This window comes from Erythrolamprus reginae, chromosome 12, assembly GCF_031021105.1.
Source record: "Erythrolamprus reginae isolate rEryReg1 chromosome 12, rEryReg1.hap1, whole genome shotgun sequence".
Classification (NCBI taxonomy): domain Eukaryota; kingdom Metazoa; phylum Chordata; class Lepidosauria; order Squamata; family Dipsadidae; genus Erythrolamprus; species Erythrolamprus reginae.
This window is the reverse complement of record NC_091961.1, coordinates 34,609,850-34,622,678: the sequence shown is the minus strand read 5'-3', so window position 1 is coordinate 34,622,678 and position 12,829 is coordinate 34,609,850. Positions and strand designations below refer to the sequence as shown.

The following is a 12,829-nucleotide window of genomic DNA, read 5'->3' as shown; positions in this document are numbered from 1 at the left end:
GCAGGACACGCACCAAGACCTCTTGCCAGCAGCAGGATGCACAACCCAAAACCTTGGTTGCACAAAGGCAGGAACCCCAAGAGAACGAGGGACAGGTAAGCGCTGAGCAGGGAGGGGAGGGGCAGCCATGGGGCCGGGTGGGGGGCCGCCTGTGAGTTTGAGCAAAGCACATGGCAAGCAGGCCACATAGCATCATCGGAGAGCATAGAAGGGCCAAGCGGACTCGTGTTCATTCAATCCCTCTAATTTTGGGGAGGCAAGACCTGAAATCGCTAAAACCAGCCTGTAGTCTGGTCACTTGCCAAGCCACAGTGCATTTATGTTGCAGATGAAGGCTTCAACGGTCAAGTTCCCACAGCCTCCGTGTTCCAGCACTGTCAGTAGAGATGAACGTGGCCGCACGATTCAAAGCCTCCTTTATCAGAGCTGGCTGCGGTGAGAATTTGGCCGCAAGCCGGTCCCACAGCGCCCCCGAGGCCTCGTCCCTCCCTCTGCTTGGTCTCTCCCCTGCCGGGCCCAAGGGGAGGGTCGCCTGCAGTGCTTACTGGTGCCAGGGCGGATGTCAGACATGTCAATCAAAGGCCCTGTGTTCTGGATCAGTGCTGGGTGGTGCAGCGACACCCCTGTGCAGAAGGTCTGCGGATTGACCGTCTGGTTGAATTCCGGGTCGGAGACGGGTACTGTGGCTTTGTCGTCTCCTGTGGGAAATAGGTTTGGACAATGACCTCCCGTCCGGGGACTGCCCTCGCAGCCTCGCTGGGGGTGGGGAGGAAGGCCGGCCAGGAGTCCCATTCAGCCCAGTGGGTGCTGGACAGGGGAGAGTCGCGGTGCCCCTCGGACGGAGGAGCGACCCCCATGCCCAGACCCGGGGGAAGGCAAAGGAGGCAGCTCTGAAGACAAGGTCCGGCCCGGGACGCTCTGGGGAAGCTGAAGCCCCTCACCGATCTGCTTGATCCCCTCCTTGTCCTCAATGAGCAGCTGGACGCGGGGGATGTCGATGTGCAGCCGGGGGCCTTGCGGGGGGCCCTTCACGGGCGTGTCAAAGCTGCGGTTGTTCTTACTGGGAAACGGAAGCAGGAGGAGAGCAGGTGGGGCTGGAGGCCGGCTGCACCCCCCCCCCCCATGGGTCCCGAACCCCAAGGTCCCAACGCGGTTCATTTATTTTATTTCCTAGATACGTGACCCACCTGATGAGCATTTCGGCCAAACTCTTGGCATCTGCAAGGGAAAGAGCAGAGGGGCCTGAACGGAGGCAGCGGGGGCAGCTCCTATCAGGCCGAGAGGTCACCGGGGGGAGGGGGGGGTGTTCCCTCTCTATGGGGAGCTCAGGCTAAAGGAACAGGCTCCTCCTGCAGGGGGAAACAGGTGGTCTCAAGGGGGCAAGGTTCCTTCAGGCAACAGTGACTTTATGGCCAGTGCTCGGCTGCCATTTGGGGGCTTGGCCTCCCGTCCCACCACTGGCACCCGTCCTGACCACGCGACGCTTGCTGAACGGCTGCATCAAAAGCGGCTCCAAAACCCGGTGTTGTCCTGCCAGGCCTCCCTCCGTGGGTGCAAGGCGTGAATCTCCCAGCCCAGCCCCAACTGTGGCCGCAGGACAAGGACCGTCCGTGCGCTGCAGCCTCCGCCTTCCGTCCCCCAAGCCACCTACGTGGGCAGCTGCAGGGACCGAACCCTCCGCTGGGCCCAGAGGTCGTAATTCCCAGCAGTCAAACCTTCACCTCGCAAACGCTTCAGCCTCTTCTCCTTCCGCTTCTTTCGAACCACAACGAGCAGCGCCACCCCCAGCGTGGCCAGGATGACCGGGCAAGCGATGGTGAAAAGCTTCTGGACGTCGTCCCCTTCCCCTTGCGCAGACTTAATAGGCGGGATGGTGCCTGCACGGAAGACCCAGCACAAGCCGTGGACCCCCAGAGAAAGCCCGGCCCACAGGCAATGGGGGCCTCTCACCCCCCCACCCCCACCCCCACCCGGCCAGTCCCTACTCACTGCCATCGTAGTCCAGGGTGGCGAACTGCAGGGTCTCATTGCCGCATCCGGCACTGTTGCATGCTCTCATGCGCAGCTCGTACCACGTGGCTTCGTGCAGGTCGGTCAGAAAGAGTTCGCTGGAATAATTCGCCCGCAGACTCTGCCACGCCCAGGTGCTTTTGGGCCGGAACTCCAGGACAATGGCCGCAATCGGGCAGCCGCCATTGTTCCAGCCTTGCAGACTCAGCCTGGCATGGGTGGAGTTGATGTGGGTGAAGAGATGTTGGTCCTTATTGAAAGATGGTTCTACAAAAAGGAGGAAGGGGATCGAGCTCTTTGCCAGGCTCTCACGGGTGACCGACCTTCCCTTCAGGTGGACCGCCCAACCCAACGGAGAGCGCCCATTAATTTCCTGCTTCATTACCATCACCGTCCATTTAGGCATTATGAAACTCGGCACCCCTGCCTGCCAGGCTGGGCGGGGGCTCCCTTCGGCCAGGCTCCTCAGACAGTTGCCCTGTCACAGCTGTGCAACACCTGATGGAGCCCCAGAGGCCCTTCCTCACCCAAGGACCACCTCCCTCCCCCCCCTTCTAAAATGGGGTTCCTTAATTTCTCTCCTCCTGCCAAGAAAGATTGAATGACTGACTGTTGAGTTGCAGGCTGTGCAACATCCATGTTGGTTGCTATCTATATAAAAATTAATTTTAAACCATTAATAACTGAAGTTCAGAAATGTTCAAAATATCTCCAGAAAACCAGGAAGAGGGGGGGAGGGCCTATTAAATGCTTTTTCTAATTTTATTTCATTTCAACACCCTCCTCCCCAGGAAATAATCTTACATTGCAATTATCAGAAACTTCCAAGTTTATATTATAATTGTAGACATATACATGGAGAATCAGTTTGCTGTATAGTTAAGGCACCAGGCTAGAAACCAGGAGGATGTGAGTTCTAGCCCCCCCCCAATCAAAGCAGCTGAGAGGAAGAGGCAAATCACGAGAACTGCAATGTGTAATGTGAAGGCACAACTTTTGTGACACGTGTGGCAGACTATGCATTATACTTTCTAGTTTCTGTACTTTAACCAAGAAATACTCAAAACAGTTTAACAAACTGCTATTACCTGTATTTGCAACAACCTCCTATGCTGTATTGTGGTGCACAAATTTGAGCTGGGTTTGGGAAAAGCAATACAATTTTTTTCCCTACACACAACCGCTCCGAGTCTTCGGAGATGGGCGGCATACAAGTCTAATTAATAATAATAATAATAATAATAATAATAATAATAATAATAATAATAATAATAATTTTTTTTTACTATTATTATTACAAAAATTAAAGGGAAATATGTTCCTGCTTCTTCATTAGCTGATCCAAGAAGATTGACAAGGGGGCTTTGATTCTAGCTAAGGGGGGGCTAAGGGAGCAATGCTTCAATGAAGCTTCAGCTGATGCCCTGGCTGTCTCTGGCGTTCCTGAAATTGGCCAATCTCGGGGTGAAGTGCCGCCTCTCCTCTTCCGGCTGAGCTCCAGCCAGGGGGCCATGGGCACGGACGTCACTGTCCTGCCCCACTTGTTAAGCGTGCGCAGGAGCCCCCCTTTCCCTCCCTGAACGAACCCCTCGGTCTTTCTCTGGGCAGAGCCCAACCGCCACCCTGCAGGGCTCCCTCCCTCCGGGCCCCAGAGTCACCTCTGCCGTGGGTCTTGGCCTCAATGATCTCGCTGATACGTCCAGCCCCCACGCTGTTCTTAGCGGCCAGCTTCACCTTGTACCAGGTCCCGCATTTCAGGCTGCCCAGCTTGAAGGAGCGCTCGGCGGAGGCGATCAGGACGTCCTTCCACTCCTCACTGTGGTCCACCGAGTACTGGAGCACAAAGCCTGCGAGGGGGCAGCCAAGGCAGCCGGTCGGAGAAAGGGGCCCATGCGGCCGGGGCCCTGCTGCCCCCTCCACCCACGCTCAGGCTTCCCGGGAAGGGGGGGCGTGTGTCTCAGGCGTGGCAGACCCTCCCTTCGAGTCAGCCGCCTTCCCTTTGGCAAAAGGCAAATCTGGAGCCACAAAACACCCCCTCACACCAGAGGGTGCCAGCTGCCCCAAGGAGCGGGATGGGGGGCGGGTCCTGTGGCCGTGCGCTTGTGCCACAGAGAGAGGGAGGGATCCATTCAGCCAGTGGTGGACCGGCTCCCCCCCCCTCCAGGAAACAGCCTCTTGGGCTCCTGTGGTTCTGCTCCTCCATTTCCTGGCTCTCTTCCTGCTGCTCTTGGAAGTCGCCCCCCCACGCCCCTCCCCACCCCCCAGCTGCACGGCAGCCCTGCTGGCTGTGCCATTTGAAAGGAAGCCCATCGAGCCAATGGCAGTGGCTGGGGAGGCTGCCTTGTAATTATGTCCCTGTGTTTCATTAACTGCCCTGTGAAAAAACCCTCCCCCCTCCCCTCCCCTCCCTCCTCCTTCTGGGGCTGCCTTTGTTTCCCTGAGGGCATCGGAGTGGAGGAAGGTGGCACTGGCACACAGCTGCCCGCCAGGAGCCGGGACGAGACCGGGAGTCTCCAGGGCTCCCAGCCTGATCTTGCCCAGCCCCCACCTTTCCACTCCACCAGGCTAAAGCCCTGGGGTGAAATTAGAGGGGGGGGGGCGGGATCTCCTAGCCCTCCGCCCTAAACAAGCTGCCTGAGTCCAGGTCAGAAGAAGGGGGGGGCTGACCTTCCGGAATAAGCTGCGGTGGGGGCTGTTCGGGGCTTTTGCCATCTCCCCCCCCCCTCTCTCATGCACACCCACTTTCTCTCTCTCTGTCTCTGTTTCTCTCACCCACTTTCTCTCTCCCTCTATCTCTCCCTGTCTCTGTCTCTCTCTCTCACGCACATTTTCTCTCCCTCTCTGTCCCTGTCTCACTTTCTCTCTCCCTTTCTCTCTCCCTCTCTGTCTCTCTCTCTCACACACATTTTCTCTCCCTCTCTGTCCCTGTCTCACTTTCTCTCTCCCTCTCCCTCTCCCTGTCTCTCTCACTCACGCACATTTTCTCTCCCTCTCTGTCTCTGTCTCACTTTCTCTCTCCCTTTCTCTCTCCCTCTCTGTCTCTCTCTCTCACGCACATTTTCTCTCCCTCTCTGTCCCTGTCTCACTTTCTCTCTCCCTCTCCCTCTCCCTGTCTCTCTCTCTCACGCACATTTTCTCTCCCTCTCTGTCTCTGTCCCTATCTCACTTTCTCTCTCTCACACTTTCTCTCTCCCTCTCTGTCTCTGTCTCTCTCTCACGCACTTTCTCTCTCCCTCTCCCTCTCCCTGTCTCTCTCTCTCACGCACATTTTCTCTCCCTCTGTCTCTGTCCCTGTCTCACTTTCTCTCTCTCACACTTTCTCTCTCCCTCTCTGTCTCTGTCTCTCTCTCACGCACTTTCTCTCTCCCTCTCCCTGTCTGTCTCTCTCTCACGCACATTTTCTCTCCCTCTCTGTCTCTGTCCCTGTCTCACTTTCTCTCTCTCACTTTCTCTCTCCCTCTCTGTCTCTGTCTCACCCACTTTCCTCCCCCCCTCGAATGGAGCTCTGAGGAATCGTTCACAGAGCCAAGGAGCCCTTGAGAGCCCCTCCACCCAGCATTGGCCTCCCTTGGGAAATCTTTGGCCCCAGCAACACGGGGCAGCTGCGCCCAGGAGGCCAACAGCACGGCCCCAAATGGAGCCCAGGCCCAGAGAAGGAAGGTGGGACAGAGTGGGGGAGACCCGTCCGGGAACCATCAGGCTTCCCCCGTCGACCCCCCCAACTTGCCTCGGATGGAGCTGCCGCCATTGTCACCGGGGATCCAGGCCAAAGTGATCGAGGAAGCCGAAGTCTTGGACACCATCAGCCGGGGCTGGTCTGGGGGCACTGAAAGGGAAGGCCGTGGGGGTCAGCCTCCTCCTCACCCACCAGGCCAGGCACTCTGGGGCAGGGAAGGGAGGGGGCATCTGGGGCCAAATGAAGGGGGGGGGCTTCCTTCTGATGGGCTCACCTTGCACCAGCAGGTTGACAATGATGGTGTCGAACCCCCAGGTGTTGGTGGCGGTGCAGGTGTAATAGCCCGAGTCCTCTGCTTTCACCGAGCGCAGGGTCAGGGTGCCGTTGGGCTGGATCTGGCGATGACCATCCAGAATGACCGGAATAGCCGAGTCATCACTGCCAGAGAAGACCTGAACATGAGCAAGGCAGGCTCTGGCTTCCAAGCCCCCCCCCCGCCCCCCCACCTTTGGTTTTAAGGAGAGCACCTGTCTTTCGTCCACTTCATGGCCGGGAGAGGGTCCCCCACCGAGCTGCATGGCAGCCGCACGTCCTTCATCCAGGGGGTGGTGACTGTGCCCCCAAAGGAGATGATCTTGGCTGGAGCTGCAAAAAAGGGGGAGGCTGACGGGGGCTGGGGTCCACAGCAGCCGCCAAAGTGCCGGGCGCTCCCTGTGCCGCTTGCAAACCTTTTCCAGCCGGCTCAATGGTGACCTTCTCGCTCACGTTGCCCCGCCCGGCGGAGGTGACAGCCGCAACCCAGAGCAGGTACTGCTGCCCGCGGTTCAGGTGTGCGATGCGATAGAACAGCTGCTCCGGGCTGGTTTCATACTCGCTGGGAGCCTGCAGGAGAACCGAAGGAGAACAGGCCTGCAGCTGGATCAGATTGCTTCCCTGCACGCCCCAACAGCTGCCCCCCACCGGCCTGTGTCCCTGGGGGCAACCGCTGAGCCGTTGCTGCATGGATTCATTTACTGGGCTTGTATGCCGGCCTTGCAACATATAGAAAGACAATGAAAACCTTTTAAACCCAATTTAAGTTTAAAATTAACTAACCTAAAACCCCAAGTTTATTACAAGTCAATCCCTCCCACTGCGGCCTATCTCAGGGTGAGGGGTCCTCGTGCACGTCCTTCCTTCTCAACCTGCCCAAAATCTCAGCGGCTGCCCTGCTTCCTGGTCTGAGGAGAAAGACCTTTCCCTAAGGGCCTCCCTGACCCTTCTGCAGGACCTCAAACGCTTTTCATCTATAACTTGGGCTCTTTTATAAACAAAGCCCCGATCTCGGCCGGCCGTTGATCTCAGCTCTCTTCGGCCATCATCAGAACACACGGCTGACATTATTGGCCTGGAGCTGACAGATGGTGCCTACTTGTGTGTTTGTCGCCCTATTGCAAGTCGCAACTCCCGGCATGCACTGCTTCCGACTCCTGCAAGATGGACCTTCAGGCTGCTGGGAGCTGCACTGATCGTTGGTTTGATGGAGCGTCCAAGCAGTTGTAGACTGTGGCCCGAGGCATGTCTCTGTGGAAGCAGGCAAGCCAGCCCAGCTGCCCAAAGCCCCCAGGTCCTCAAGCCCTTGGGCTCTCCTCTGGGGTCCGGAGAAAAGGAGGCCACCCCCTACCCCCCTCTTCCTCCTCCTCCTCCTCCCTGGGGAAATCCTGCATTCCGGACTCTGGGCTGCCACCCGTGGGCCCTGGCGGCGGCCTTAGAAGCGCTCCATCGTGGCCGAAGCGTTGTGGTTCGTCGTGCTTGGAACACGGACTGATAGATCCACAGGCAGAATGCTTAAATCTAACCAGTGTTTAAATATGCAAGCATAAATATTACATGGCATGCATAATTTTAGGCCAAATGGCAGCCCTGACAAGATGCCAAGGAAACAAGATCCCAGCAGCTTCACCAGTTGCTTTGATGAAAAGATTGTGTTGCCCTGGAAACGAAGGCCCCAGATGTTAAAACGAACGGCAGGAAGCGACCTTGATAAGCAAATGCTGTGCCCGCCCCCCTCCCCAACCTAGGGGAGCCCGAACGCCCCCAGGAGGCCAACCAAGATCTGGGCTGCCCCCATTTCCCTGCCCTCGATGGACAAAGCAGTCCCTGTCCTGCCTGGGCCACACGGAGCCAACGGCCAAAGGCTCAGCCGCGGTTCTGTCGTTGGCTTGTTGGCTGATCACCGCTCAGCTCTCTCCTACTGCAATGAATCGAAACCAGCGTCATGAGGACCGCTGCCTTGAAGTCTCTGCAGGAGGCGACCGTCTCCACGGCCCTCCTACATGGAGCATCCCAAGAATCTTAATTCGAACCCACAGCCACTTCACCCCAGGGTCCCAACACCTTCTCTATAATCTTCCCAAAGAAGGGAAAGTTTGAGATGAAAGCAGATGCTCCTTTGGTGGCGGTACCATTCCCACTGTCAACATTTATTTATTTGTTCGTTTCATTCCATTTACATGTCCCAGAGACCGGCTAAAGTCCACAGAATCTGCCTTCCCCGGCTCCCGTCAGCCAAGCAATGTCGCCTGGTCGGGCCCAGGGGAAGGGCCTTCTCTGTGGCGGCTCCGACCCTCTGGAATCAGCTGCCCCAGAGATTCGCACTGCCCCCACCCTCCTGGCCTTCCAGCAGGCCTGGGGCTGTTGAGCATTGCCCCATGCTCCGGCCAACAGCGTAAACCAGTGGCTATGGATGAAGGCCAGTTGGATGTATTATGTGGGTGGCTGGATTGTTTCTTAGACTGTATGGGGTTTGTCACGCGTTGTATTGGACTCATGTTGTAAGCCACCCTGAGCCCACAGGAGAAGGGCAACCTAGCAATCCAGTTCATTAATTCATTAAATCTATTTAGTTCGTTTGTTCGGATTTGCATGCCGCCCCCAACTCCCAAGGGACTCTGTCGTCCCATTCCTCACATGAGGGTCCAGCCAGGGGGGTCCAGCCGCTCGCCTACACGCCACAGGGGTCGTTCCGCAGAAAGCCCGGCCCGCTTTCTTGGGGTTCGTAGCCGAAATGGACCCCACAGGGTTTTGCAAGGCGCCCGAGAAGCTAGGAGTGATTTTATCTTCCATGTGACTAACCCAAAAGGGGCTGTGGCGGCTTGAAGGTTCTTCTTCCAACCCAACCCACTCGAGGGAACCTTAGCGACTGTTGGTGCGATAAGGACATGGAAGCAATCGTGGGTCAGGCTGGGAAGCTCCCAAAGCTTGGAGACCAGCAGGAACCACAGAGCCGTCCCGGCCGACCCTCCCGCCTTCTGCGGCTGCTGCCAGAGCAGGGGCTGCGGGGGAGCAGTCCAGGCCCAGCGGGGGCCACCCTGTGGAGCCCCTCTGCTCTCTGCCCCCCTGCCCAGACTGGCCGGAAGGAAGGGGCTTTCTCCATCGGGGGAGGACCTGCCTGCTGCACTGGGTGCTCCCCCCTCCCCCCCACTGGAAAAGGGAGGCGAGTCGGACACTCAGCCCATGGATGCCATCCGTCCTTGACTTTTACTGGTGGGTCCTCATAAATATAGAGGTGTGCATTATTGGGCGGGATGTAAGTTGAATTAGTAAATGAATGCTGGCCACTAAAGTTGATGTCTCCTTTGTAAAACAAACAAGGATTCATTTGTCAGGCAAGTGTTGGTTATGACCTATAAAGCCCTTCATGGCATCGGACCAGAATATCTCCAGGACCGCCGTTTGCCACACGAATCCCAGCGACCGATTAGGTCTCACAGAGTTGGCCTTCTCCGGGTCCCGTCGACGAAACAATGTCGTCTGGCTGGATCCAGGAGAAGAGCCTTCTCTGTGGCGGCCCTGACCCTCTGGAATCAACTCCCCCTGGAGATTAGAACTGCCCCCACCCTCCTTGCCTTTCGCAAACTCCTTAAAACCCACCTCTGCCGTCAGGCATGGGGAAATTGATTCCCCTGGGCCGTTTCCATTTTATGTATGGTTTGTATGAGATGTATGATTGTTTTTATATTAAGGGTTTTAAATGGTTTTTTAATCTGTGTTTTGTTTTTGTGCGCCGCTCCGAGTCTTCGGAGAGGGGCGGCATACAAATCTAATAAATAATAATAATAATAATAATAATAATAATAATAGTAATAATAGTAATAATAATAATGATAATAATAAACAATGGCAGGCAGAAGGGAGGGAGGGAGGGAAGTTTGACCGGCTACCACACTGTTCTTCCCTTCCCCGTCCTGGTGCCCCAAACAGCCTGAGACGGTCCACCCAATGGCGGTGGGCACCCCCCCCCCCGAGCAAAGCTTCCCAAGGCCAGCGCTCTCTTCAGGGTGCCTGGCACAGCCCACCCCCCACCGGTTCACTGCCAGGCATCTCCGGGGTGCCTGCTGCCCCTCCCAGGAGCCCCCTCCCAGCTGCTCACCGGCTGGCCGGAGCCCGGGCTGGAGCAGAAGATGGTGTACTTCCGGATGACTCCGTTCGGCTTCGAGGGTGGCAGCCAAGACACCACAACGCTGCTGGCGGAGGAAGGCACCGCCTTGATCCCGGCAGGAGGGCCCGGAACTGCAAGAGGGAAGGAGCCCCATTCGCGGTGATCAGCCGCGCCAGCCCCCAAAGGCCCTGCTCTCCTGGGGGGCAGTGTCTGCCGCTGGAGGGGAAGTCCTGGCAGCCGCCTGCTCTCAGCCCCACGGAGGATTCGGGATCCGGCCTCTCTGGCCACACCTGGGAGAGATCAGCTGGCCAGCCCACACCTGCTGGGAGGGCTGCCACCCAGGTGGGCTTGACCTGAGGGTCCCCAGTGCCCATCCAGCCCACCGTTCAAATCATGTCACAGCTAGAAAAGAGCCCCACTCCCCTCGACCCCTAGAGCCCCACTGCCCCCAAGCGCTGGAGCGCAGCCCAGATGTGGCGTCCCTTTCATGCCCTGGGATGGACACAAAAGGGCGGGCGGCTAAGGCCAGCAGGAGCTGCAGGGGGCCTTTTCTGACCCTGCAACGGGCTGCCCTCCCCTCTGTAGGGCTCTCGGTGCCTGCTCTTGCCAAACCCCAGCAGCCCCTGACTCTGCCCTGTGGCCCAGGAGACGCCCGTAGCCTCCTCACCCCCGTGGCTGCCCTGGCTGGGAGGGGAGGACAGGCCACGCAACTGGGTTAGCTGGGCCAAAGACCCCAATTCCCGAGGGAGGGCGGAAGAGGAAAGTCCTGAGCCCCCACCCCAGAGCGGGCCCCCCGGGGCCTTTCCGAAGCAGAGCCTCCCCCCCAAAATTGAGTGGCTGTCCCCCGTAGGCAAGGGGCCCAGCCCCACCCCGGCCCAGCTTCGTGGTCACTCACTGTCTTCCTTGGTCTGAATGTGGAGGACGTTGCTGCGGACCCCGTCGCCCGCCTGGGTGTAGGCCAAGACCTGCACGCTGTAGTTGGTGAACTTGTCCAGGCCGCGCAGCTCAGCCCGCTCCCGAGTGGTGGTGACGTTCTGCATCTCCCCCCACTCTGTTGGGGAAGCAAGGGCACTCCGTCGGTGCAGAGGCCGGCCAGGCCCCCGCTGCCCCCCTCCGCCCCCCCCACCCCCACGGCTCAGCCTGCCCAGAGGGCCTCGGGGACAGGGGTGTGGAGAGCGGCCCGGGGGTCTATCTGGCACGTGGACAAAGCATCTACTGAGGGTCAGAGACGGCCTTCTGCAGTCTCCAGGAAACCCCCCCCCGAGGAGGACGCTGGGCCCACTGGGCCGAACACAGCAAGAGCTGCCACAAGAGCCAGGCAGAGGCTCCCAGAGGAGGGTGGGGTGGGATTCGCTCGTCTGGCAGTGGCTGAGTGACAGGCAGCCACCGCTTGGAGCCTCCAGGAGGGACATCACTTCTGACGTGAGCCATCTGCGGATCTGGTGTGTTGGGGGGGAGGAAGGACACTCTCCGGCCCTCCAGAGAGGATGCTGCACGCTGAATCCAATTAGCGGAAGTGAACTAATTGAGGCCGTGGGCACAAGGCTCCTGACTCACCCCCATCCATGTAGAGAGACCAGAAGATGACCCGGTAGCCCTTCAAGATGCCGTTGAGGGTGCTCCTGGGGGGCTCGGACCACGAGATGACAGCCACGTCGGAGGTGATGGACAAGGCCCTCACGTTCTCAGGGGGCTGGCTGGGAACTGGACAGGGAAGCAAGGGGAGAGGGGTGCCACCTTGGCCCTTCCTTCCAACAGGAGGGCAGCGTCATGGGCCGATCGTCCACCCCCGATCCCCATCGAGTCCCCGGCCGTGGCGTTTTCCGCCAGGCCCACCAGGCTGTGCACTTGCTTGAGGAAGGGGAGGCTGTGCGAGCAATTGGGGTGGAGGTAATGAGAACCCGCTGCCCCCAAAGAGAGATATCGAATTTTTATGAGCATTTAAATGACGATATATCACCCTAATGATCCACTTGGAAAAGGATGATTGTTTCAGTTTATTTACGTGTGAAGCCGAATGCGTGGTGTAATTAGGGGCTGGTGTTATAAACTAATAGAGAGTCCATTGAAGAAGACGAAGGTAATATAATTATGGGGAATAACACCACCGTTGCTAAAGCAGGGCCCCTTGAATACCCCAGGAGGAGCACTCAACGAGGCAGGAAGCCATCCTGCTTTGACAGGCTAACGAGGGCCTTAATTAAGGATGAAGAACGGCTGAACCAACCAGGAAGAAACTTTTGCTCCCCCCCCCCCCCGGCACAAGGCGTTGTGGGCAGAGAGAGACTCCAAGGGACCCCCGCCAGCCCAGACTGGGGGGCTGAAGGGTGGCACGCTGGGGGCGCTCTGATCAGAGGGGCATTCAAGGGAGGACCACGATGCCCCTGGGGGATCAAACCGGCAGCCCCTGCAGGCCCTTTCCCATGCAGGGGTCACATTAACAGGGGGAGGGGGGCGAAGAGGGACCAGGCATTCCAGGTCAGGAAGGTCATCTTCTGCCAATCTTGGGAAGGGGAGGGGAGGGAATGGAAGGGAAAGGAAAGGGGAGGGGAAGGAAGGGGAGGGAAAGGAAAGGAAAGGAAAGGAAGGGGAGGGAATGGAAGGGAAAGGGGAGGGGAAGGAAAGGAAGGGGAGGGAAGGGAAAGGAAGGGGAGGGAAAGGAAAGGGGAGGGGAAGGAAGGGGAGGGAAAGGAAAGGAAAGGGAGGGAAGTCTTGCTCTCTGC

General features: G+C 58.1%; 1 protein-coding gene across 5 annotated transcripts in view; it reads right to left on the bottom strand.

Annotated features, from left to right (window-relative positions):
• The window catches only part of DSCAML1 (DS cell adhesion molecule like 1), an 89,083-nt gene that overhangs the window by 3,934 nt on the left and 72,320 nt on the right, over positions 1-12,829 (bottom strand). For 2 of the 5 annotated variants that reach the window (XM_070765395.1, XM_070765392.1), the window contains exons 18-30: positions 11,664-11,810; positions 11,002-11,157; positions 10,098-10,237; positions 6,415-6,601; positions 6,214-6,331; positions 5,961-6,124; positions 5,738-5,836; positions 3,669-3,857; positions 1,990-2,277; positions 1,722-1,877; positions 1,188-1,218; positions 942-1,060; positions 546-698 (exon numbers count right to left, since the gene is read on the bottom strand). In XM_070765395.1, coding sequence (XP_070621496.1) covers positions 546-698; positions 942-1,060; positions 1,188-1,218; positions 1,722-1,877; positions 1,990-2,277; positions 3,669-3,857; positions 5,738-5,836; positions 5,961-6,124; positions 6,214-6,331; positions 6,415-6,601; positions 10,098-10,237; positions 11,002-11,157; positions 11,664-11,810 — 1,947 coding nt within the window. Of the gene's footprint in view, positions 1-545; positions 699-941; positions 1,061-1,187; positions 1,219-1,721; positions 1,878-1,989; positions 2,278-3,668; positions 3,858-5,737; positions 5,837-5,960; positions 6,125-6,213; positions 6,332-6,414; positions 6,602-10,097; positions 10,238-11,001; positions 11,158-11,663; positions 11,811-12,829 lie in introns of those variants that run through there. The other 3 variants (XM_070765393.1, XM_070765394.1, XM_070765396.1) reach the window with 3 other exon arrangements.